Source organism: Poecilia formosa, unplaced genomic scaffold (assembly GCF_000485575.1).
Source record: "Poecilia formosa unplaced genomic scaffold, Poecilia_formosa-5.1.2 Scaffold95, whole genome shotgun sequence".
In the NCBI taxonomy this organism is placed as follows: Eukaryota; Metazoa; Chordata; class Actinopteri; order Cyprinodontiformes; family Poeciliidae; genus Poecilia; species Poecilia formosa.
The window spans coordinates 1,465,248-1,488,240 of record NW_006800034.1 but is presented as its reverse complement, the minus strand read 5'-3'; the positions used below and the strand labels follow the sequence as shown (position 1 = coordinate 1,488,240).

General features: G+C 36.6%; 1 protein-coding gene across 1 annotated transcript in view; it reads right to left on the bottom strand.

The window, feature by feature from the left end:
* Nucleotides 1-22,993, bottom strand: part of LOC103142316 (calcium-activated potassium channel subunit alpha-1) — a 92,568-nt gene that overhangs the window by 30,219 nt on the left and 39,356 nt on the right. The window contains 17 exon segments of the mRNA XM_016674427.1: nucleotides 293-301; nucleotides 962-1,038; nucleotides 1,322-1,408; nucleotides 1,529-1,597; nucleotides 1,855-1,964; nucleotides 2,329-2,484; nucleotides 2,622-2,691; nucleotides 2,818-2,900; nucleotides 2,988-3,093; nucleotides 3,218-3,328; nucleotides 7,298-7,389; nucleotides 9,394-9,564; nucleotides 10,159-10,234; nucleotides 10,902-10,977; nucleotides 16,854-16,965; nucleotides 17,184-17,277; nucleotides 21,997-22,058. Coding sequence (XP_016529913.1) covers nucleotides 293-301; nucleotides 962-1,038; nucleotides 1,322-1,408; nucleotides 1,529-1,597; nucleotides 1,855-1,964; nucleotides 2,329-2,484; nucleotides 2,622-2,691; nucleotides 2,818-2,900; nucleotides 2,988-3,093; nucleotides 3,218-3,328; nucleotides 7,298-7,389; nucleotides 9,394-9,564; nucleotides 10,159-10,234; nucleotides 10,902-10,977; nucleotides 16,854-16,965; nucleotides 17,184-17,277; nucleotides 21,997-22,058 — 1,561 coding nt within the window.

The following is a 22,993-nucleotide window of genomic DNA, read 5'->3' as shown; positions in this document are numbered from 1 at the left end:
GTGAGGTTGAGAATTACTGACTAAACTCTGCAGAATTCCCATAATTAATTTACTGTTCCTCGTATATGTAAAATTAAATAAAAATTAGATATTGTTAAATTAAATGTGTTAATAATATTTGTCATTTATGTAATTGTCAGTCTAAATGCAACACATGACAATGACTGGGGTCCAGGCAGCAAACATCCACCGTTTCATGCAGCATTCACTGTGCATTCAAACAGGTCGCTTCAGTCTGGGATGCAAATAGCAGGCTGTGTTTTTGTAGCAGAAACAAACCAACATTACTCACAATATATCACTAGAAAGTGATTTTTTTTTTAAATGTTCCCAAGCAGCAAAAAAAAAAAGAATATATGAAATGCGAAAGTTATGTGTTGGTTTTTAATGAAATAAGGAAAACAATTTGAAGATGAGTTAACAACAACATGATTTGTTGTTTTTTTTAATCGTCTACTATAGCAAGATCCATCCGGGTATCTGTGGTGTTAACAGTCTGTCTGAATGCCTGCTAACATGACAGCATGTTAAAGTTAGTTAACAGAACAAACATCGAGATCAAAAACTCGAACATGAAACGCATTTAAAAGGAATTCAAAAGACTAAGATTCAGATGAAAAGCCTGAAAGATTGTATTTGCTGTTAAACTGGGGTTGACCTGAGAAATCAAACTGTAAAAGTTAGCAGTAAGGCACTTCGGTCAATATTAGCTGTTTTTAAAAGTCTTGTACAAATAAATTTGACTTTCTTAAAAGTGATAAATTATGTATGTGCATGTCTTCAGATCTTTGGAGAGAAGGGCCTGATAAGGGTATAATGATGAGGTTTTATAAGATTGTAGCTGGAGAAGAAAAGCACCTAGTGAAGCAACTGTAGTTTTTAAAATCAAATATCTCTCTCCATCTTAAACTGTGCATACAAGTCAAATTACCGGACACTGTTTTATTGTACGATAACTTACATTTCTTGCATCCACATTTCTTTATTCTTTTGGGATCTGTTATGTCATCGTGACAAGCCTTGCAGTAAAACAGCGCCCTGCAGAATAAAGAGAGAAAGAATTCACTAAATGCTGGTGCTGTTTAAAGTTACTATTGAAAAAACAAGTTTAAAGACGGCTGTGAAATTGGCCCAACATGAAATGCAGAAAATCTTTGAATTACATTTGAAACGAAGGAGTCAGTGCAGTTTATCGGGGGGCGCCACACTAATGAACTGCACGTTACATTTTGATGTGTGAACACTGTTTATGTAGTTGGACCTTGATGAGTCATGATCCTGTGTGCTCAGTTAAGAAAAGGTTTAATCTCCAACTAATCACCTTTTTACTTCTTTGGCATCACTTGCGATGAAGAAGCCCAGGGTTCCCTCCTGCATTTTCACATGGTTTCCAGGGTTAATCAAAGTGCTGGGAAGAAAAGGGGAAAAGTTATTTAGGGGTTTGTATAGCTGATTTAAAGTAGCTTCACAGCGTCGACCAAACCCTGCATTATTTAATGCACCCAAACAGCTCAGACAATCCATTTACCTGCTTTCCCTTTGATCAGATTTGTGCTCTATAGCTATCAAGAGTAACTTCAGCTTCACGTAGCAGAGTCTGCAAAGCATAATACCAAAATTAGATAAGAATTGAAATAGTTCACCGACAATCATACTCTTCATGAAAACCAGAGCCAGAATTAAAATATATATTTCTCATCTTTTCATCTTAAGGGTAAAACATTTTCAATATGTCATAGAAAATACACAATATTTTTGATGAAAAGGCCTGCAATTGTAAATACAAAAGTGTAAATTTTGCATATAAGGAGGAAATAAAACGTTAGAAAAGAATGCTAATATTTTACTGCTTACTCGCAGATGACTGGGAAGGACAACCCAACAAAGGCACTTGACAGGTACTCTGTGTACATCTCATTGGATACTCCTTCAAGGTAGTACTTCTGCCATGTGTCCTCCTCAATCTGCAATAAAGAGAAGATTTTCTAACAAAACGTGAAAGTGGTTCATTTATTAAAGCCGTTTTCACATTTTGCCACGTTGCAACCACAAACTTCAACGTATTTTAAAAGGGTTGTATGAGATAGACCGACACAAAGTGGTGCATATTTGTAAAGTGAAAGGAAACGAATACGTGGTTTTCATTTGTATAATTTTTTGAAAAGTGTGCCATGATTTATGTTCTCAGCTTCCTTGAACCGCAAGTCTTTTGGGGGATTTCTCTACCAATTGGGCCCATCCAGAGACTTTTAATTGCAAAATATGCACCTATTACTCCTAATCACTTATTTTTGATGCCACAGACAGATGAATCCTAGCTGCGGGTACCTTGATAAAGGACCTCATGGAGAAAAGGTTGGCCAGCATGGTGGAGAGTCCTTGAGCTAGGCAGCTCTGGGCAATGAACCCGAGTTTCAGCTCAGCAAGGCAAATGGCGTCATCCCCCTCCTTCCAGTTCCAGCTTGGGATGTTCAGAAGGTGAGCCTGTGGGAAAGGAATAAAATGCTACTCACTGCACATTTTTAGGAAGATTAAAAAAGTTAAGTGATTAATCTCAACACAAAACGCCTTAAATTATTTGCAAACAGCAGAAACGTGTCCACAGTAAGGTGAATACGAACCTTATTGTGGTACTGCAGCATCTGCGTTATTATTCTGATCTTCGGATGGTAGTTTTTGATAGATATTACCCTAACAATAGACAAAAAAAGAGCTTGAATCTTGTATTATTTACAAAAAGTGGGTGAAGGACAGAAAAATGCACATCTTAAAATCCGATTTAGAAGCTGAGTGAAAACGTGAACTAGTTTTAGAAACCTCATGATGTTGGATGCATCTTCGGCGTCTGGGTCAGCACAGTATTTGTTCGCTAAGATCAGGCAGGCATCAGCTGATTCAATCTAAAAATTGCACCAAGCAAACGTACATTTTCCCATAACGCATATCATAATCCGACATGCACACACAGAAGAAGGATTATACGTTACCTTCACTCTGGCTAGGTCATGTGGGTTCAGGACAGACCCCTGGTAAAACTCTACTTGGGTAAAATGACGCTTGAACAAGGCTTCCAGCTCAAGATTAGGGGAAATACTGAGAAAGAGGGGGGGAAAAAAATACTCATAATAAATCAGAAAATTTAAGAAGAAGCATTTCTGATGTAAATTTAAATTTGTTTTCACTTGCAATCCACAACAGTTCAAAGATTTGCACTTACTTATGGAGAAAAACAATTTCTACATTGACATCATCCCTGTCCTTGTGTAGGAAGTCTTTTAGGAAGTTGGACACACTCTCGAGCGTTATGTGACCACAGACCACGATGTGCCTGGAAAACGAGGGGCAGAGCGACAATAAAACTAAAAGGCAGCAAAAGACAAAAACAGAGGAAAAAAATATATATCTTTGTGGAGGGGGGGTGGGGGGTTATTTGAAATTATTAAAATTTGAAATCTATGCTAGTGTGAACTGTTACAAGAAAGGATGTTTGATGTTCTCATGATGAGGGAGGGTTATAAACGAAAAGGTCAAAGGGCACCGTGGCTTTCAGCGTCAGATTATAACGGATCAGTTTTCCTCAGATGGAGATTATAAAATCAGCACATGGTTTATCTCCGTTCCCACTTCCCACAGTCTCTATGCATAAAGAACCCAGATTAGTCTTAGTTTTGCCCTTATTCATATTTGTCTTTATTAATAGTTAATTCAGATGTTTGTCTAGATAAAGGTTGCATTTCTGCCTCAGCTCTTGTATGGAGAATTAAAAGACTTTAAAAGGCCAGAGACACCAGAATCCCAGTGTGTTTTTCACTTTTGTTAAGGAAAACAGAAAAACAGTAGAGGAGGACATAAAGACGACAGAGGAGAAGCACAGAATAACTGACAAGCACAGACACATTACCTGTAAGTATCTATTAATAATTTAAAGTTAAAAGTATGTCTCATTAGAAATTAATAACAACAATAAAGCTTGTGACTTGGATTAACAAACCAAAGTCACAAACCATTCACAAAAAACAACTGCAAGGCCTTGAAAACGTTTTCCTGCTTGTGGAACTTTTAAATTTTTGTCCCATTAGAGTCACAAACTTTAGCCTCCAGGACCAGCTAATCTGTATTTATAGTAAATTAAGAGAATGAAATTAAGAGTCATCTACTACGGGTAAAAAATACCAAGGCATTTTATGGCCCTTCAGCTCAGCGTTGCTTTGTTAATGATGACAATAATGAAATTGTGAAATTAATGGCTCTTCTTTCATGACAATACAGAGAAAATGATGAAAAAAAAAAGGCTCCTTAAAGACTAAAACATGATGGGAAATTCAGATGTCCTCAAGTCGCCCACATGAAAAAAATGACAAGCTGATAATTCTGTATGGGGATCTGAAATATGCTGCTTTTATTTTAAAACAAACAAACAAACAAAAAAATAAACTTTTATTCTATAGGTAAGGTCTTTTGTCTGTTATGCAAGTAGCTCTTTGTGATCCTCCAGTAGTGCATTGTGCCTTTGGAAGCAGGCTCTGCACTAATAAACAGAGAGAAACGTGAGTTACTCTAAAAAAAAAAAAAAAGAAAAAGAAAAGGAAAGAGATGTACAGAATGTCAACTAAATATGCAATGAAACACACACAAGTTATTTTTGATAATTGTTTTAGTAAAACATAACTATGCAGCCTGGTCTGATGTTGCCAGTAGAAGACATACATGAATAAATACTTTGAAAAAAAAAAGAGTTGCTGGTTTGGCAACAGTTGTTGTAAATTTTGCGATATTTTAGGAAAAATAGCAGACCATGCCAGATTTGTAATCTTTATAAAGACCAGTCAAAAATAAAAATAAGAACTCTGACCTATCATTTCCTAATTCTTTTTTTTAAAGACAGATCTTTCATTGTTGTCTCCAGAATACTACCATGACATTAACTCAATCAGAGATGTGATATGGCACCGTTTTTCCAGAATTAAATGTGAAGTTATAAGAAGTAAGTGTAGCATGCAGCTTGTCAGAAGAAGTGAAAAAATAGCAAAGCTTTCTTCATTTAATTATCTTAATAAAACAGAGAGAGATTGAATATGGAGTTTTATATGTTGCCTGACCTAACATTAATCATTACTTTCTAACGGAAACATGCATGTCAATCCTCTCGTTCAACTTTTGGCAGGAAAGCAAAACCAGAACACAAAATTTTCCAGCATGTCAACGGATTATTTTTTTTAAATCAAGTTTTTATTTAATGCTGAGGGTGTAGGTCAGACTGAAGATAAAGGCCAAGAAAAGGCAAAGCATGGAGAATAAACAAGCAGAGCAGGACAGAGCCAGAGTTTTAAGCTCAGAAAAACAGCACATTTAAAAAGAAGCATGAGGGAATTGATGACATAAAGGAGAAATGGGAGGATTCTGGTACTTTTCTTAGAAGCTGTTAAAGCAGAGCTCTAACATTGACTTTTTTATTTTTATTTTGTCACATTACAACAGCAAACTTCAAAGGATTTTACCTTTATTTTACGTGACAGATCACCACAAAAAGAAGTGTACTATTGTGAAGGAACGCGTCGGGTTTTTCAAGAAGGTCAGGGAAGCTGGTAGTCAGTAGAAAGACGAATCCTGGAACAGCCACCTTATATGAGCCACAATGGAACGACTTGGACCAAAGCATGTTCATATTTTCAAACGGCCCAGTTAAAGTACCAACCTAAACCAAATTGGAGAATCTAAAAACTTCTGTTGACATGATCTCAGTCCAATCTGACTGAATCTGACCTATTTTGAAAGGAACAATTAGAAAAAAAAAAAATTTAAACTCTGGATATGCACAGCTGGTAGATTCCTGAAGTTGAAATAGGACAAAATGTTAAAAACTTTAAGGAGTAAGAGTGCCTTTTGGAGCGCACTGTTTTATCACATGATGGGTACTTGTAAATCTATATTATGATGATCATAATGTCAATAGTTATTTAGGTATGTGTATATAAAGAGAATTGATATATATTCATATATTTATTTGGTGTGAGGGGAAGATGACCAACAAAATGAAACAGTGAATGAATGACTGTAATACATGTGCATCAACCATGAAAACATTGACTTCAACAACAAAACATGTTTGATTTTCTCATGTATGTTGAATAAAACTGTGATACATTCATCTGCTTAGTAGATTTAGTAACTTCAGCTATTAATTAAATTGGTTATGCTGTAGTATTTAGTTTTGTCTTTAAATGTTTACTATTCTATCTCCTTGTACCAACAGCAGAAGAGTTAGTACATTTAAAATGGTCCACATAAGGCATAAAGCAAAGATGGTTATTTAACTCTCTATTTCTGAACTCGGAGGCCATAATACATAAAATAATGATAGAATATAATAACGGCAGTTTATTTTTAAGCTTGTATTTCTTTCTGATTATCATTAGGGCATAAAAGACAGTTTTAAAAAAAGCAGGTGAACAAATATACCGTTTCTGAAAAGTTTATATTAACTCTGTACAGGCATACATTTTCGGTCCTTTCTACTACAACAAATGAATAATCACAGTGTACAAACAGTGAGAAAATTCTACACATGCATAAATTAAGCATGGCAAAAATATATATACCTGCACTGAAAGACAACTTCCTTATCAAGGCATTTTGTCGAATTTTTTTGCTTGAAAAAGCTTTATTTTCTTCTAATGAAGGAAAATTCTTATATACAAGCAAAATTAATTCATATTTGATTTAATGTGAGTCATATTTCCAAAAGGAAATGTTTCCATGCTTTGCAATAACTGTAGTTTTCAAAAAGAAAAAAAAAAAACCCTTAGAAAACGAGGTTAAAACTCCTTGTTAAGATTGTAGTTTCTTTACAGTGTAGGCAGGCATTATCAGATGAACAGTAACAAAGACAAAACGTACAAAAAAAAAAAGCTGAAGCAATGCAATCAATACATCAATCATGGCCAAGTTCTTCAGTCACGGTGTGACTTGTGTTAAATTATTTAGGTCTCAAATCACTGTTTTGTATTCCACATAAAAGTGAGCATCTCCTTCTTTTGAGAAGGCTACTCAAGTCACACAAAATCACACCATAGCAAGTTTTTATTCTTAAAGATTTTTCTTTTTTATTTGTTTGACTTACTTTCTGCCTCTGGTCGAGTTATAACTCCCTCCATATTTCTTCCGATTAAGGATGAGAGCAGCAATTTCTGGCACGTAGCGAGCAAACATGGCCTACATGCATGAAAAAGAAAAAGAAAAGGGCATGCAGAGAAGGCTCTACCACGGCGGAGGCAGTAGAGCCTCCTTGAATACTTACTTTCTCCCATTAACAGCACTATAGGAACCACCATATTTCTTGCGGTTTCCTATTAACTCTATGATTTCAGGGACGTAGCTTGCAAACATGGCCTAAGGAGAGGATAGAAGACAGAAGAAGAAACTAAAAACGACAAGCATAGAAGAGGAGGTCCTATTTTCTCTGCAAGATGATAAATTTGAAATAGAAACGCAGCCACGTAAGCAGAGATATTACTACTATCTGTTAACAGGTAAGAAGATTCTCTTTAGGGGAAATGTAAGCTGAATGTAACTTGAAGTCATTTCACAATTACATTCCAATTGTTTAAAAAGTATGAAGATGAAAAAGGACACTAAAAGGTTCATATTTACAGATACCGGAAGAATAAACGTGAAAAAATGACAGCAGGTGAGAGATATGCCGATCTGCGGTAGAAAAATGAAAGTGATGAAAATCAAGAAAAAGCCTTATGTGCCATGTTTTCTCCAACAAACACATGTTGGGCAGATTTAAACACCACAACTTAAAGGATGGCAAACATTAACGCCGCACTACTGCACACATCAATTCCTTAAATATCTTTGCACCTAACATGAAACAAACATAAGAGAAAACACTAATTTCAATCTTCTCATTTTTGTAAACAAGCTTGGTATACTACAATGTAGCGCTGGCGTTTGACTTTTAGTGTCCAATTTAGGTCTTAACAACCTGTCACTGTTTGTCTCAGTAGCTTCACTGGCTGTCTTCATTATGTTGCTGTTTACTTTAGCTGCTTATTTCCACCATTATTTTTGCATTAGCTCTTCATCTTAGCTGTTTGCATTAGATTTTTTTTAAATTCTGGGGAAAAGTTGTTTTTAATGTACTTGAATTGAAATGTCAAGTACATTAGCTGTGATAATTTTCCCCCTGAAATATTAGCAATAGCTAACTGTCAACATTAGCTCTTTCCATTTGCTCTTAGCATTAGCTGTTTACACCCGATTTTTCACTTCCTGTACGTCCTCTCCTTTAGCCTCAAGTTAACCTCAGTAACTTAACTGGTAACAATAGTTTTAGAAACCCACATAAATTAACACAATGCTTTCTTCTAAGCGCTGACAGCCTTTTATTTGTCACTGTCTACAAATAATTAGCCAGGTATTGTATGCAGGTCGGCAAGTTTAAAACGTATATATTTTGCCAACAACTCATTAATTTGAATTTAGTTTTTCCTTAACTGCTTACTGAATTTATGTACTAGTGTTATGCAAGGAGTTAAGATGGCTAGAAGAACCTATGCAGAGTGAGAGTCTGTAATGTTGCAGCATCCATAAATCTGTGCTTTAGTAAATCATACCCAAATATTTCACTGCGTTTGTTGAATGGGGAAAGGAAGGGTGGTACCATCTGAAACCGTAGCACTCTTATAATTATTAATAAACCAAACCTATTAGATATCTCAGACCCACAGTAACGAACAAGTACAGTTAGGCCCAAAATAATTTATACCCTTGGCAAATTAAGATTCAAAGTAATTTTCTTAATTTTAGTACGTTTCTTCTGATTGGAAGTGGTGGAAACATTTTTGCGGTGGCCCAACCAAAGTCTGGACTTAAATCCAATAGAGAATATGTGTGAAGAACTAAAGATTAGACTGATGGAAAGAAGGTATTACAAACTCAGAGACTTATAGCTTGTAGCCAAAGATAAATCATCAAAATACCAATCTCAACACGCAAACAGGCAGCCATTTTCAACATCTTCAGTCTTTTCACACTGTTGTATTATTTTTTCAGAGATTCTTGCCTCATTTTACTATCAGAAACAAAGTTCACGGAGAAATAAAAAAAAAAAAAAACAGTTAAATCTAAATCTGCCAGGAGTATAAAAAAAAAATTGGGGCTTAACTGTACCAAAACAAAATTCACACCCTTGTACATTTTGTAGTATTGTGTATGATTCATACATTACTTGCAGTGCAACATATGTGGGTGAAGTAGTGAACAAAATACATCATAAATAGAAGTCGAATGGTGTACTGAGGCCCAGGATTTAACACCTTGCAAGGTGAGATATCTGGGTAAAAAGATTATTTTAAAGCAAGAATAAGTAACAAGAGAGATTTTTACCAAACCACCAAGGATAAAGAAGACCATAAACAAGCGACCAAGGGTGGTTTTTGCATAAACGTCTCCATAGCCAACAGTCGACATCGTAACCATGAGTAGGTAGACACATTCCCAGTAGGAAAGTGTTTGGGAATTTTGGAAGTTTTCCCAAGGATCCCCTGAGTTTTCCACCTGGAAGAGAGGTTGAGATTTACAGAACCACGAAAATGGAAAATAATCCAAAGTATGTTATGCCGATTGCACAAATATGTTTACTTCATGTAAATTGTGAAATCATCAGACTGTTGAACTTTATAAGAGGTTATTTTTTTCATTATTTTGTTTACCCTTAATGTAAAATGGGGCGATAGAATTAATGTAAATACATACAACTAACTGAGGGCAAAAAAAAAAAAAAGTACAGCACAGTGCCGGACTGCTATATGCAATCTTTGTAACATGCTTTGCCTTCAGGTGTATCTCAGTAAATTAGGAAATCATCAAAGTTATTTAGTAATTCAATTCAAAAACATGAAACTGATGTCTATATAAGTAATATTTAAATTTTCCCAAAAAAACCTAACTTTGGTTTTTATTAGGCCATAAACATCCAAATTAACAAAAGTGCACATTTGAAAATTACTGCCATGTGAATGTATATGAATGAATCTATAAAATAAACACATTTTCTTTTTGAATTGATTTACTTTTTTCAAGAACATGTTATTATTTTCATGATATTCTAATTTACTGAGATGTACCTGTAAATAGATGCCAATAACTTACCAAATGAATGAAGCCTGCTGCAGTTAGCCATGTGCTTATGAAGATTGAACACAAGTTCACCAACTTAATGGAGTTGCTGTTTTTAATTGCACACACAAACACAAGCAAAAAAGACAATAATATATTATAGCAACTGTCATTTTTGTTTTACTCACTGGATGTCATTTTTAACAGAAATGTAAAAGTAAGATCCTCAGATCCATCAGAAGTATTCATCAGCTGTTGAAGCAGTTATTTACAGTGTATTGCACAACATATATGAGGAACACCTCATTAATAAACACCTTACATAAATAATTATTTTGCCAATAAAAGCAATTCATGGAAATCTAAGCAGAAAATATCAATGTTGTGCATGAGTGATGAATAAAGTGGACACCTCTATGCATAATATATATATATGTATATTGCAGATCTTATTGTAAAAACATGTCCTTGCACAAACCGTGTCCACATCTTTGTGTGTTACTTTCATCTGAGTCAATGACTAAGAAGATTATTCTGAAGGATTTTGTTATGCTATAATCTTCCTGACATGACATCTGTGCATAAAGCTCTAATTCTGAGCAGCAAAAGCAAAAACAGAAATCTGGTTTATTTCAAGCCACTTGGTTCAGGAATTATTCTTTAAGGTTCCCGTTAATCAATTAAAAGTACATTTTACATTCACTTTACAGCAGCTGAGTTTAACATTGCTGACTGAGGACATCAAGAAAAATAAGAGCGAACATCGAGACTCTTACCTTGTCTTTAGAATATTCAAAAACTGTAAAATTTCTGAGAACTGTATCAACCTTAAGGCTCTTAAAAACCTCAAACCTGTGAGAAAAGACATAAAGAAAATGTTCAGGACTCGTAAAAATTAAATCAGAAGCAACAACAGCATTTAATCGTGGCTCGACTTTGACAACATCATACCTTTCATACTTTCATCCATATTTACCAGCTTTAGCGGATTCATAATGATGAAAAACAAAAGCCAAAGCAACAAGTAACTCTAAGCACTTAGTCTATTAAAAGCCATTCAGAAAAATCTAGTTAAAGACGAAGCATAAAAAGAAGCTCATCATCAACCCAAAGCATTCTCCCGTTAATTCCAGGAGCCTCTTGCTGGGTCGGCATCTATCCTACACGAGCATCGCTCCTGCTAGGCAAAACTGTGAACGTGGAGGAGATGAAAACCTGGATTAGAGTAAAGACAGGTGGATTCTGTCAAGCCAAAGTGAATCGGTAAACAGTGGTGACGTCAAATCCTAAATTTGAGGGTATTTATAGAAGAAGGAGAGAAAAAAAAGAAAAAAAAAAAAACAGGATTGGTGACTGTTGCCAAGAGTTCAAGGACGACATAACCAATGAAACCAGCTGTGCCAAAACCAGCCTGAGCTTGAATCCCGTGTGAAATTAGCAGATTTTTTTTTTTTTTTTTTTTTATAAAGAAAGCATTTTAGTAACAGCGTTAGAAAGGTTCCTAAATTAATTATAAGGTGATTATTATTTAAAGCAGGAATTGGGAAATGAAACCAAATACAATCAATCAAATCTCAAAGATTTATTTTGTTTTCCTGTCAATATTATGAGCAAACAAATTATAATATTAGACTAATATGTCCAAATGAGGACAATTTATTGAAGAAAAAAGATATACAAGTCAACCTGGCTCAAAAGAGGCAATAACCCTATGTAAATTAATCATGATTAATTAATTATCTTTTTACTATTTCAATAGAAAACATCAAGGACAGATTTCTGCCTCAACTAATCACTTAAACTTGTTTGAACAGCAGGAAGTAAGCAAGAATATCTCAAAGAGCAAAACATCATCCCCCAATCTAGAAAAATACAAGAATAGATCTCCATCACAAAATGACTAAAAAAAAAACCCCAAAGAGTTTAAAGTGACCTAATCAAAGTCCAAAGTCAAATCCAATTGAGATGCTTTGGGGGGACCTTAAGTAGTACATTGGTACTCCAAAACCTTCCAGTGTGGCTAAATGACTTAACTGAGCTGATCAGGGAAGTAAAACATTTTCAACTCAAATTATGAAGGGGATGAGGTAAAAAGAATATTTTAATTCTTGATTCACTTCAGAAACTGCGATGAAACATTTTTAGGATCACAATATTGTCTGTAGAGAAAGTTAAGAGCAATGAATTCCTTCAAGTAGAACTTTGACTATAATAATACAACTCTTTGAAAAAAATATACAAATAAATATTTAAAAATTATATTTGAAATTTTTATGGCATAAAATTTAGATTTTTAAATGTACATTTTTTTAGAACAATTTTTTTTGTGCTTCTTAGTTAATCATCAGCCATGAAGCGAAATAAACAATGAAAACAGCCAAAACTGCCACATTTGAGGGAAATCAAGTGCATTTTTATCTCCATTGGCATTAACTGAACCGAATATTTCCCACCTCAAGTTATGCGAATGTTAACAAAACCAAAAAAAGGAGCAATAATAAACCATTTTCATAGCGTGAACTCTTGTTCTCCTTTACCGAAGCTCTACAGGAAGCGTTTGCCAGGCTGGCAGCATTTTATGTCACCAAATCCTGAACCTGCGCCAGCTGACACAACGGATGTGCCAATCCTCCACTTCCTCTCCGTGGTCTTACCCCAGTAAGAAATCAAGTGGAAGCATCCACCGAGACTGAAGCAGAAGCTGTCCTGGTCCTCCTTGTCGGGGACCAACCCGTGGCCCATCCTGACCCTGTAGCCCTTCTGGAAGAGCTCTCCAGTTGATTTCTTGCGTCTGGTTGTGTTTTCGACCGCCTTGGAGTACATGTCCCCATCGGGGCCCCTGTACACTAGTATCTTTGTTGGAATCATGTCTAGAAACTACCGCAACAGGCTTCCAGCTTCAATGAAACAAAACAAGAAGAAGAAGAAGAAGAGGAAGAAGAAGAAGAAAAAAAAACCTCCACTTTTTCCCTCTTCTGTATCAGGCTCATCGGGTAAAATCAAGTAGAAATATTACCCTCTCCGACAACCAAAATCAGCTGTTTCTTTTGAAGACGCATTGTGCTCTGATTTCTCTCAGACCTTTGCAGCATTCTCATGACGATTCAGTGCAAGCTTAAAGCAAGCCCTTTTCCCATCAGGATATTAGAGTGTAAGCTCCTTTAGGATTCATCCTGGGAAAGGAAGAGGCCAGACTGCATTCATGCCCATCAGTTGCTTTTACAATATAACCCACATCTCATCTCAGTGGCTCCACAACTGCTGCTCATGAACAAAAGTTCATTCTCTAATCTTGGACGAGAACAGCTTGTATCTTTGTTGCACACGATCATTCAGCAAAGCCGTACATGGGAACACTGAGAAGTTGTGGTCAAACTAGTGTGTGTGTGTGTGTGTGTGTGTGCGTGTGTGTGTGTGTGTGTTTATGTCATAGATTCCCAAATAATCCCTCAATTAATCGCAGCCGATGTATTAACTGTAATTTGAGTTGACGCTGAAACTAAATGCGCAACATGTGAGATGTCAACACAAATGGAGAAAATACAGCAGCTGATAGATAGTGCTCCGTCTGTCATTCAGTGTCACGGCAGAAAAAAACTCTACATAGAAGATTAATCCTTACAGTGCATGTCAGAGTGGGGGGTTACACACACACACACACACACACACACACACACATACACACAAAAAAAAGATCATTTCACTAGATTTGGAGAGGTTTTTTTTTTTTCTGAGGAAAAAATAACAACTTCACATATTCGAGTAGAATACAAATAAATAATCTATTCCAGAATGTTCTTCCCTCCTTTTTCAAGCAGTTGCACAATCCATCAAAAATAAACAGTGAAACGTTTAAAGGACCGTTTCACAAATATTTGTCAAAATGGAGATAGCAGATTGGACATTTTGCTATCTGATTAATAAATGAAAAAAAAAAAAAATGTTGATCTCATATCTACATGGTTTAGTTTGAATTAATCCTTAACTAAACATATGATCATTTTTACATCATGCAAAAGTATTCGTACGTTTCAAACCTTTGCGGATTTTGTCGCATTTTAACCACAGACATAAGTGTGTTTAAAATACAAAAAAAATATGCACAAAGAATATAAACTAAAAACCTTTGATAAATAGAAATGTGGTGTGCATTTCTATTTAAGTCAAAAAATGTCAAGCTCGGTTTGATCAGAGGCGTCTCTGAAAAGGATTTCTCTCTCTCCTACCACTAAGTTTTAATTAGATTCACATTCAGACTTTGCCTATGGCATTCTAACATGAATATGTTTTCATCGAATCCATCTCATTTCAAGTCTGGCTGTATGTTTACGGTCACCTCCGACCTCGAGCTCCAGTGTTTTGCAGGTTTTCTCCTTGATTTTTTTCCGTATTAAGCTGTATTTATCTCCCCATAATTTCTGACCAGGTTCCTTCATCCTGCTTAGAAACTGCATGATGCTACCTCTATAACGTTTGGCCAAGATTAGGGTCATCGGGATGATGTATATTACTTTTGTACCATACATGTGGGCCAAAAATTCAATTTTGGTCTCATGTGACCGGAGTACCTTCTTCAGCCGAGATTAAATCATACACAGGTTTCAATAGCTGCAACGGTGAATCTAATCTCCCCAGTGAGAAATAAATTTGCTGCATGTCCGTCAAGAGGCAGGTGGTCGCTACTTATCATTTATTTGACTTATGAAGGCAAATGACTGAACTCAATTTTATTTTGGAAGCGTCGGAGTAAAAGGGACTAAATACAAATGCCACCAGATGAGCTAAGAGTTTTTATTTTCTTTTGTGTTTTTTTATTTGCTTTGTCAGTTACATTATAACTTATTACTTTGTATTGGTGCTCAACTAAAAAATTCAAGGTGCAAGAACATTTTTGCAAGGCACAACATTAATCTTATAAAGCATTAACCAGCATCTTTGGTCTAATTACCTTAAGATTCAGTTTTAAGACAAAGGAATCATTTATGTTGGTGAAAGCTTAATAATAAAAGCAGCTTGTGTTTTTAGTTTTTGTCTCTGAAGGGAACAAAATCTGTTGGAATATTAAAATCATATCCCGAGAAGTTAATACTTCACCGTATTATTTTCATTGTCAGAGATTAAAGCAGTACTCGTACGTTCTGCCCTCCAGATCAGAATCCAAACACTGCACGGAAAATGCCGACTGCATCGATGCCCGATACTGCTTTCACAAAATAACAGATACCGTTTAAAATGCCACATTTCTCCATGTATGTATGTCACACACAGCTGAGCATGTTAATGAAAGAGTATTTGCAAATACTGAGAGAGAATTTGTGTCAAACTGTTGTGACAGCAGGATCGGCAGATTGGAGGACTGGGTGAGCAGATTGGAGGACCGGGTGAGCAGCATGTGCGGAACATACAGACTTTGGATGAGGAGAGAGAAAATCCTGAGCTGCTAATGACCTCGTCACCTGCTTGACCCCGTTTTCACATAAATTCAAGCAGCAATCGAGCATTTTTTTTTATTTTATTTCCTCCCCGGTTCGGGACAAACAGCGAAGATGTCGACACAGTTTAAATACTGCGCATTGAGTCATGCAAGATTGAAAAGGACAACAAAAAAAGAACACCACCTACACAAATGGTAGCAACAATGACACAACAGAGACGCAACAACAATGCAGCTGTGCTGCCCAAGGAGTTTGAAGTAGGAACTTAAGAAAAAGAAGCCAAGATCATTAGGACTCAAATTCTCAGAGGAATGTTTATTATTATTATTATTATTATTATTATTATTATTATTATTATTATTGTGGTTGTTGTTGCCTCCGACTGTCTTATGTTGGTTTAACACATAAGAACTAGTTTGAAACTTAACGTGAAGATGTACTAGCTGTACAAATACTATTTGCAAGGTGCTGTGCTCCTGTTCCGGAACAGTGGGAAGAGCATAGACGTGCATCAACAATATATTTTAGAAGTATAATTTCACACAAGCTTCCTTCAAGAAAAGCTAAATCCAACTTGCCCTGGTTGCTCCAATACACAGAATTTACAGCATGTTGCACAAAGCAATGACTTCCTCTGAAGGTAATCTGTGACATCCTAAACGGCCAGCAAAATCCAGAATGTCCACTAGATGGCAGCATTAGTCAAGAACAGGTCCTGCTTTCACACCTCGAGTTACAATACATTGGCTCATTGGGACATAACAGAAGAAAATTGCACACTTTCACGTTTCAGCCCATCTGTGTCTACATATCTAAAGCCAGGGACACTTGCTGCTAAAAAAAATAATAATAAAAAAAATTAAAAAAAATTCTGTTAACGATGCTGAAATTCAGAAAAAAATAAATAAATAAGTTACCTTTTGTAATCCTGTAATTTCTCAAAGACCTCTCTGAGTGATGAGCTTCACACATTTAGTAGATTGACTTCTATTCTAAGCGTCATGCCACCAAACAAAGCCTCGTCATTCCATTCATTTTGTTCTTTTCAAACGACAAATTAATTAGAGTGTTTTTGCAGGTATTGCTTGAAATCCCTGGTGGACTTGAAGGGGACCCAAATGCAGCCTGATGGTGCTTGAAAGCCAGTGGTAAAGACAAGGAATCAGCCAAAATAAGCATTATTCAATGAACATACATTAGCGCACACTCTTGTCAGAAATACAAAATCTGATTCATACAGAGAGCAAAAAACTTTCCGTCATCAAAGAGTTTAAGCTTTTCTGCTTTCCTTACCCAGCCAGCTCCTGTTCAGGTACACCGACACAAACACCGGAGGAACTGTGAAGAAGTCCACCACCGAGTTCACCTCCAGCCAGAACCAGAGCTTGTCATTGGCAGCAATAAACTGTGAAAATAAAGAGAAAGTATGAGAGCAGAAATTTTGAGATGAAATTTTATAATTCGGTTGAAGAATAAGAACGTTGCACAGAATTTATACATTCTCAGCATATATTTCTGTCGATTTTCTGAGAAGTTTGAAAATGACAAAATATTTTTCACTCGTTAACTGTACAAGAACACGCAACCAGATATTTTAAGCTTCTCAGTCAGACTTTTACTTACACGCAGGCCGAAGTATAGCAAGAAGAACACGTTGAATGCCATGTCGATCTGCAAGGTGAAGTCTTTGTAGAAGTTCTGGCAGGACTCAATGGGACTGTGAGACAAAGGGGGGGGAAAAAGTAATTTTATTTCCTTGATAAAATTCTGACAGATCAAAAATTGCAACATGTTTGTAAAATAAAGCATAAAACAGATGCATTCTTCTTTTCCTGAAAATGTTTTTTTTTTAGGACTTCCAACAGAAGAGAAACACAAGTGTTAAAAAAAAAAGATGCATTAATTTGGTATTTCCTTGTTTTAATCTGTTGAGAAATTGCATGCATTCATTGTAACACAAGCAAGAACTGGTCGATATACCTCGTTAACCCTTAAATAACTGCAAAAAAAAAAATCTCCAAGGAATTCCTTGTATTCCTGATACTGATCGTTCTCAAATGGAAAAAATGGTGCTGCTTTCCTCTCAGTCTTGCATTACGCATCCTATGCACACAGCAGGATGGAAATGCAGGGCCAAAAGCAGTAGTTTAAGGGTTAATAATGCATGCAGGAGTCATGTTTTCATCTATGCGATCAGGCAGCCATAGCAAGTGCTAGCAATGTAGTGAAGTCTCACCCTCAAAAAGCTTGTATCTGGCACGAAGAATTCAAATAAAGAGACATAATTAACCAAGCAGAATGAGTAAGTAATTGGTTAGTGTGATTGTGTTTTAATATTCACAACCTGAAAGTTAGAAATATATTTTTTAAACGCATCACTCACAGCTGAGATAGAAAGGCTCATTGAATAAGACAGTGGCAGTGATAAAAAGGATTAACTTACTATTTATTCAAATAAAAACACAATGAAGCAATTATTAATTAGAAGAATGATGGTTAGTTATGTTAAAAATGTAATGAAAGGCCTCTAAAAGCAAGCGTTTGAGTTGGTCTGGGCTTTTGTGAGTCTAGATTGTTTGTTTTTACGTTTTGCTGTTTTTCTAAAACCAGAATGGAAAAAAAAAAAAAAATAGATTGAGTCAAAATGAAACTGCTGGTCAGAGCGGGGAAAATTTTTAGAGATGGTAACAAAAACCAATCCCAATGATGAACAAATGTTATTACAGTTTACTTGACAGCTACACATACAGTAATATAAATGTTTTATGTGAAAGATGTTGCGAACCATATTTCGCTAAAACGATCTAAACACAGAACGGTCACGTTGCTGTAAAACTTTACAGTTTCACAGTTGGTAGCATTTATATTTTCCAAAGCAGTGGAAAAATCAACAATAACGACCGTTGGGGTTGGGATGCGACCTGGGAAGGTTTCAGGCTTGCCAGAGACCAGACACATCGCTGGTTTTCCACCTCCACTCACAATGTCCACCAGTGCACACCAACAGCTGCAATCTCCCACTGTGCTAATGCCTCCTGGATTATAGCACATTGTTTTTGTTATGTAAAAAAAAAAAAAAAAAATCAAATAAAAATAGACTCACTCTGATGAAACACTGTCTTTATGGAGTTCCTAAAGCAGGATTAAGTACCTAGGGATTATTTTTGAACCGAGCTGATGCAGAGCAGTGGCTGGTTGATATTCTGCTGCTGAACGGAGGTCGGCGACGTTGCCTCACATGTCATCCAGAATTTAATCAAGGTGGGAAAACCCTGTTAGATGGTATATTACATATGCAGCTTCATTACTATTGTGGATATGTCTAATTTTGTTGCCATCTCAAGTTCTAAAAATGGAGAGATAGTAAAATAAAATCTCTTAGAGCAACTTTCCCAAAATAATAAGCTGATATCTCACGATTAATTAATGTTTTTTCGACCCGCTGAACTGGTGTTGTGCCATTCTGCAAATGCAAAAAACAAAGGTGACTAAGGTTATTATTAAGGTCATTATTAGCTGCACAGATTCTGTCTGTCAGATTTAAAATGTTGTGGTATGACACTTCATCTCCACTCAACTTTCTTCCATAGAAAAAAATTCACTTCCAATTGGCTGAGCAGGTTTGTTGTGACGTCTCCTCTCCTCGAGCCTCTGGCTGCTGGGAAGCTGTACTGAATTTTAGAAAAGCACAAAATTCAGAAGAAAGTTGTTTTTGTTTTTTTATTGTGTTTTTTATGTTTTTGGTCACAAGGTTGGCTTTACGCCTGCGCCCTGCAGCAGTGCAAAATGTTTGTGTTGCGTCTGATGCTACGCTAAGTTATTCTACAAGCGTCTGATCCGATTCTGAACCTAAAACAGAAAGTAGCTCTTTGTTCTGAAAGAGATTCTTATGTCATTGGTAGTTGTAGAACCATATGTCTGCATAAAACCAACTCCACTCTGAAATAAAAACGGTGAACAGATGTTGGACCACAGTAAGGCACCTTTCACTATTCTGTTTCTGATGGTCTTGTATAAAAAGTACCTCAGGATCTACTTTGTTTTTCCTTCATCCTCTTAATGTGACATCTTATAAATATAACAACAAAGGAACACTAATATCTATAAAAGTAAAAAGACAGAGGCAAAACCCCTTTCTGCCACTCCAAATAGTCCCTCATTCACAGTAATGACACTTCAGCCTTGCAAATCCCTTTTATTGCAGGGTGACAGAGCGTACCATGGAGACAGACCTGCAGAGCAGCATAATTGAGTTCCAGGCCGAGTTGGGAACAGAATCAATCCCAATATGGATCGGAACGTCCTCTTGCTCACAGAAGCACTCTTCTCACACGCCCACCGTCACGTTCCTCTGATCATTCCAGTCTCGAATCAGTCCAGTCTCAGATCAAAGACCTTCGCTGCCTCCTAATTTCTCCAGATTTGACTTGTTTGTTTTTAACCTTTACCTAAATTTGCAGAAGGCATAAATGTTGGATCTTCACCGTGTGATAACGTAGCCTTTGGCAAACTTTCATCTCCCTCACAGACAACAAGTGGGTCAATTGCACTGCATACAGCGTTGTTTATTTGTGGTTGGAAAAAAAAATAAAACAGATTTTTGGACTTAGGTCTATATCACTATAAATTATCAAATTAGAACTTTGAAATACATTTTTTTTAGTGTGGGCTGGTTAAACAACATGCAATGTCAATGAATTTTAAAACTTAGATTTGGGTGCACAAGTTGTAAATTTCTTGGATGTATTCTCTAATTCACACACTGTCAACTTGGTGTACGCAGACTTAATACATTTATTCTCCCCCTAAAATTGGGTTAATTGCTTCTTAGCAAGTTCCTCCTCAACCACATGCTCTTTGCTATCAACAAGCTTTAAAGTGGATGAACTATGCTTAAAGCCAGGTCTGTTTCAGACAACTACCTGGTTTTAATTCCCACCAGAATTAAGCCAGAATCTTGTTCTGCAAAAGGAAATGCTGTGGGTTCCCAACAACTAAGTGTAAATACATGTTGTAGAATCCCTGAACCCTGGAGAAAAAAATAAATAAATAAAAAATTGAATTCGTCTTTATTAGCCCTAATTCATGCCCATGATGAAGTTAACTTCTCACTGGCACCGTTTATATGATATTTAGGTGAAAGAACAGGGCTCCTGTTATTCTACTGACCATGTTTTAAATTCTGCTCCGAATCTCCTCTAAGTGGGTCTGCTGTGTTTATCTCCTTCTGTGTCTCCTCCCATCAGGTCAGGCTGCCCGTCATAAAACAGCCACAGCAACCTCACAGGACTAATTATCAGGAGGACCAGGACTAAATCCGTTACAGTTGGCTGGCACGTCAAAACAATTTTAAAAAAAGCAACAAAAAAAAACCATCCAACTGCCCAACTTTGGGCTTACTATGCTGACACACAGTTGGGGAAAAAAAAGAAGTCTAAATAAAGACTGAATGAGAACTAAAATGACACGTCTATATTAAAATGTAAGCCACTGATGCTGCAGCATTACCTTTATTCTTAACTAAGGCGTTAACGATGACATGAGGTGAAGACACAGGCTGAAGGTCAGGCTTTATCAGAGAGACTGGGGGGCAAGTTCTGAGAATACAAGGCCACAGGTGGCTTCACTTAGGATGTAACTCTACCTGAGCTTGACAAAGATAATGAAATAAGATCATGCCTGCAAAACCACAACAAAATGAGCCCAAGCTCTTTGTTGCCAGTGATCTTATGAAATAAAAATAACCTGTATGCTCGCCGCCAGGACCTTTAAGCCTGATTACGCGAGCTTAAAGCACATTTTCTCCCCTCTGCCACGTTCACGGCGCTCCCAGCAGGAAGGTTCTCCCTCCAGGTCTGATAAAAAGCTTTTATCTTGGTGTATTTTGCTGCACTTTCTTAATGGCACTTCCCGTTGGAGCGGTATCAGGCTGCAGCAACAGTGTGCTGTGGAACATGTGGCTGAAAGGACGTTTTCATTTCCTCTGGTCTGATGAACGACGACGATTGTTTTGAACAGGAAGTCGGGCATTCCTGCCGGTTTGAAAAGGCCAATCTGGTTATGACGGCAATCGAACAGATTTTTTATCAAGGCAGAGATTGCACGTTAGCAGACGCCGCACAACAATTGACCTGAAAAAGCGTCTGATAAAAGCCAAGATGAGATTCAGATAGACAAATAGACTGATTTAACATGTACAGCAAACTAAATTATTAGGAAGAGATCATTTTTAGATATCTACTTTTTTTTTTTTTACTTCAGATTGAGAACTTCACAATTTGGAAAAGCTCAGCAGACGAGGCAGAAACTCTGCAAGCTTATGATTAAGTCACAACATCTGAGTTAATTTGAGGCCCACCTGCACATCTACTTCTGGGCCAAACCTCAAGCACAGCTTTAAGAGACGTGGTGACAATACATTAGACGAGGTACTTACTCAGAGGAATCTATGAAGTATATAACAAGGGCTCCGATGCTGAGAACGAACACCAGAACTACCTGGAAAAAAGAGAGAGAAACACCAGCTTAATAAAATCTGAGATGACATTAGTGGTGATATAATTAACAAAAGAGAATGTCTTTCAAGTGAGCTAGATGTGTGCACATTTTCATAGAGCAAACATCTCAACAAGATGACATCGAAACAGCTGATTCTGTCTGATATCTGCAATTTTGAAGATAAAACAACTTTGAGTAGCTTTTTTTTTTATGGTATTAGCACCTTTACCTTCTAAAATATTTATATGCTGCATTACAAAACAACTGACACTTAATTTTAGGGCTTTTTACACATCAATAGATGCTAAAAAATTATAGAGCGCACTGCACGCTGCACGAGTAAATCTTTAGCTAAGAAAGTCTAATCCACAGAGAAAGAATTTCAGTTCTGAGCAATAGTTGCAGAACTCATCCCTTCCCGTTTACCTGCCAGTAAATAGACACAAAAGAAACCAGCACATCATGTCGACTGTCAGTAGAAGAAAATCCCCAGTGACAGAATGTGGCTTCTTGTCGTCAAAGACACAAACAACAAATGAAGGATAAACCTGAGCCTGAGCCTGAAGCCTCGGCGGCCACAGTGGAGCAGACCTGCTATCGCAAGCCTCCGATCACAAACCAAGACATCGTTTTTAATTTGTCACTCTACCTCTTTGTTGCAGGAAGGACGCCAGTGAATGACACCAAAGCGTAGCAGGAGCTCAGAGGCTTTTCAGGGCAGAGTAGGAGGCAAGATGTGGAGTAAAAACAAGCCAGTTTGAGATTCTCATGATGTGATAATGTTGAGAGAAAATGAACTACTAGTAAATCACGATATGAACGCATAAATGTGTAACAGGACGTAAATGCTTTAATTTAAAACACAGAAGCAATATTTATCAGATGGTTTTTCTATTGTGTGTGTGTACATATATATATATATATATATATATATA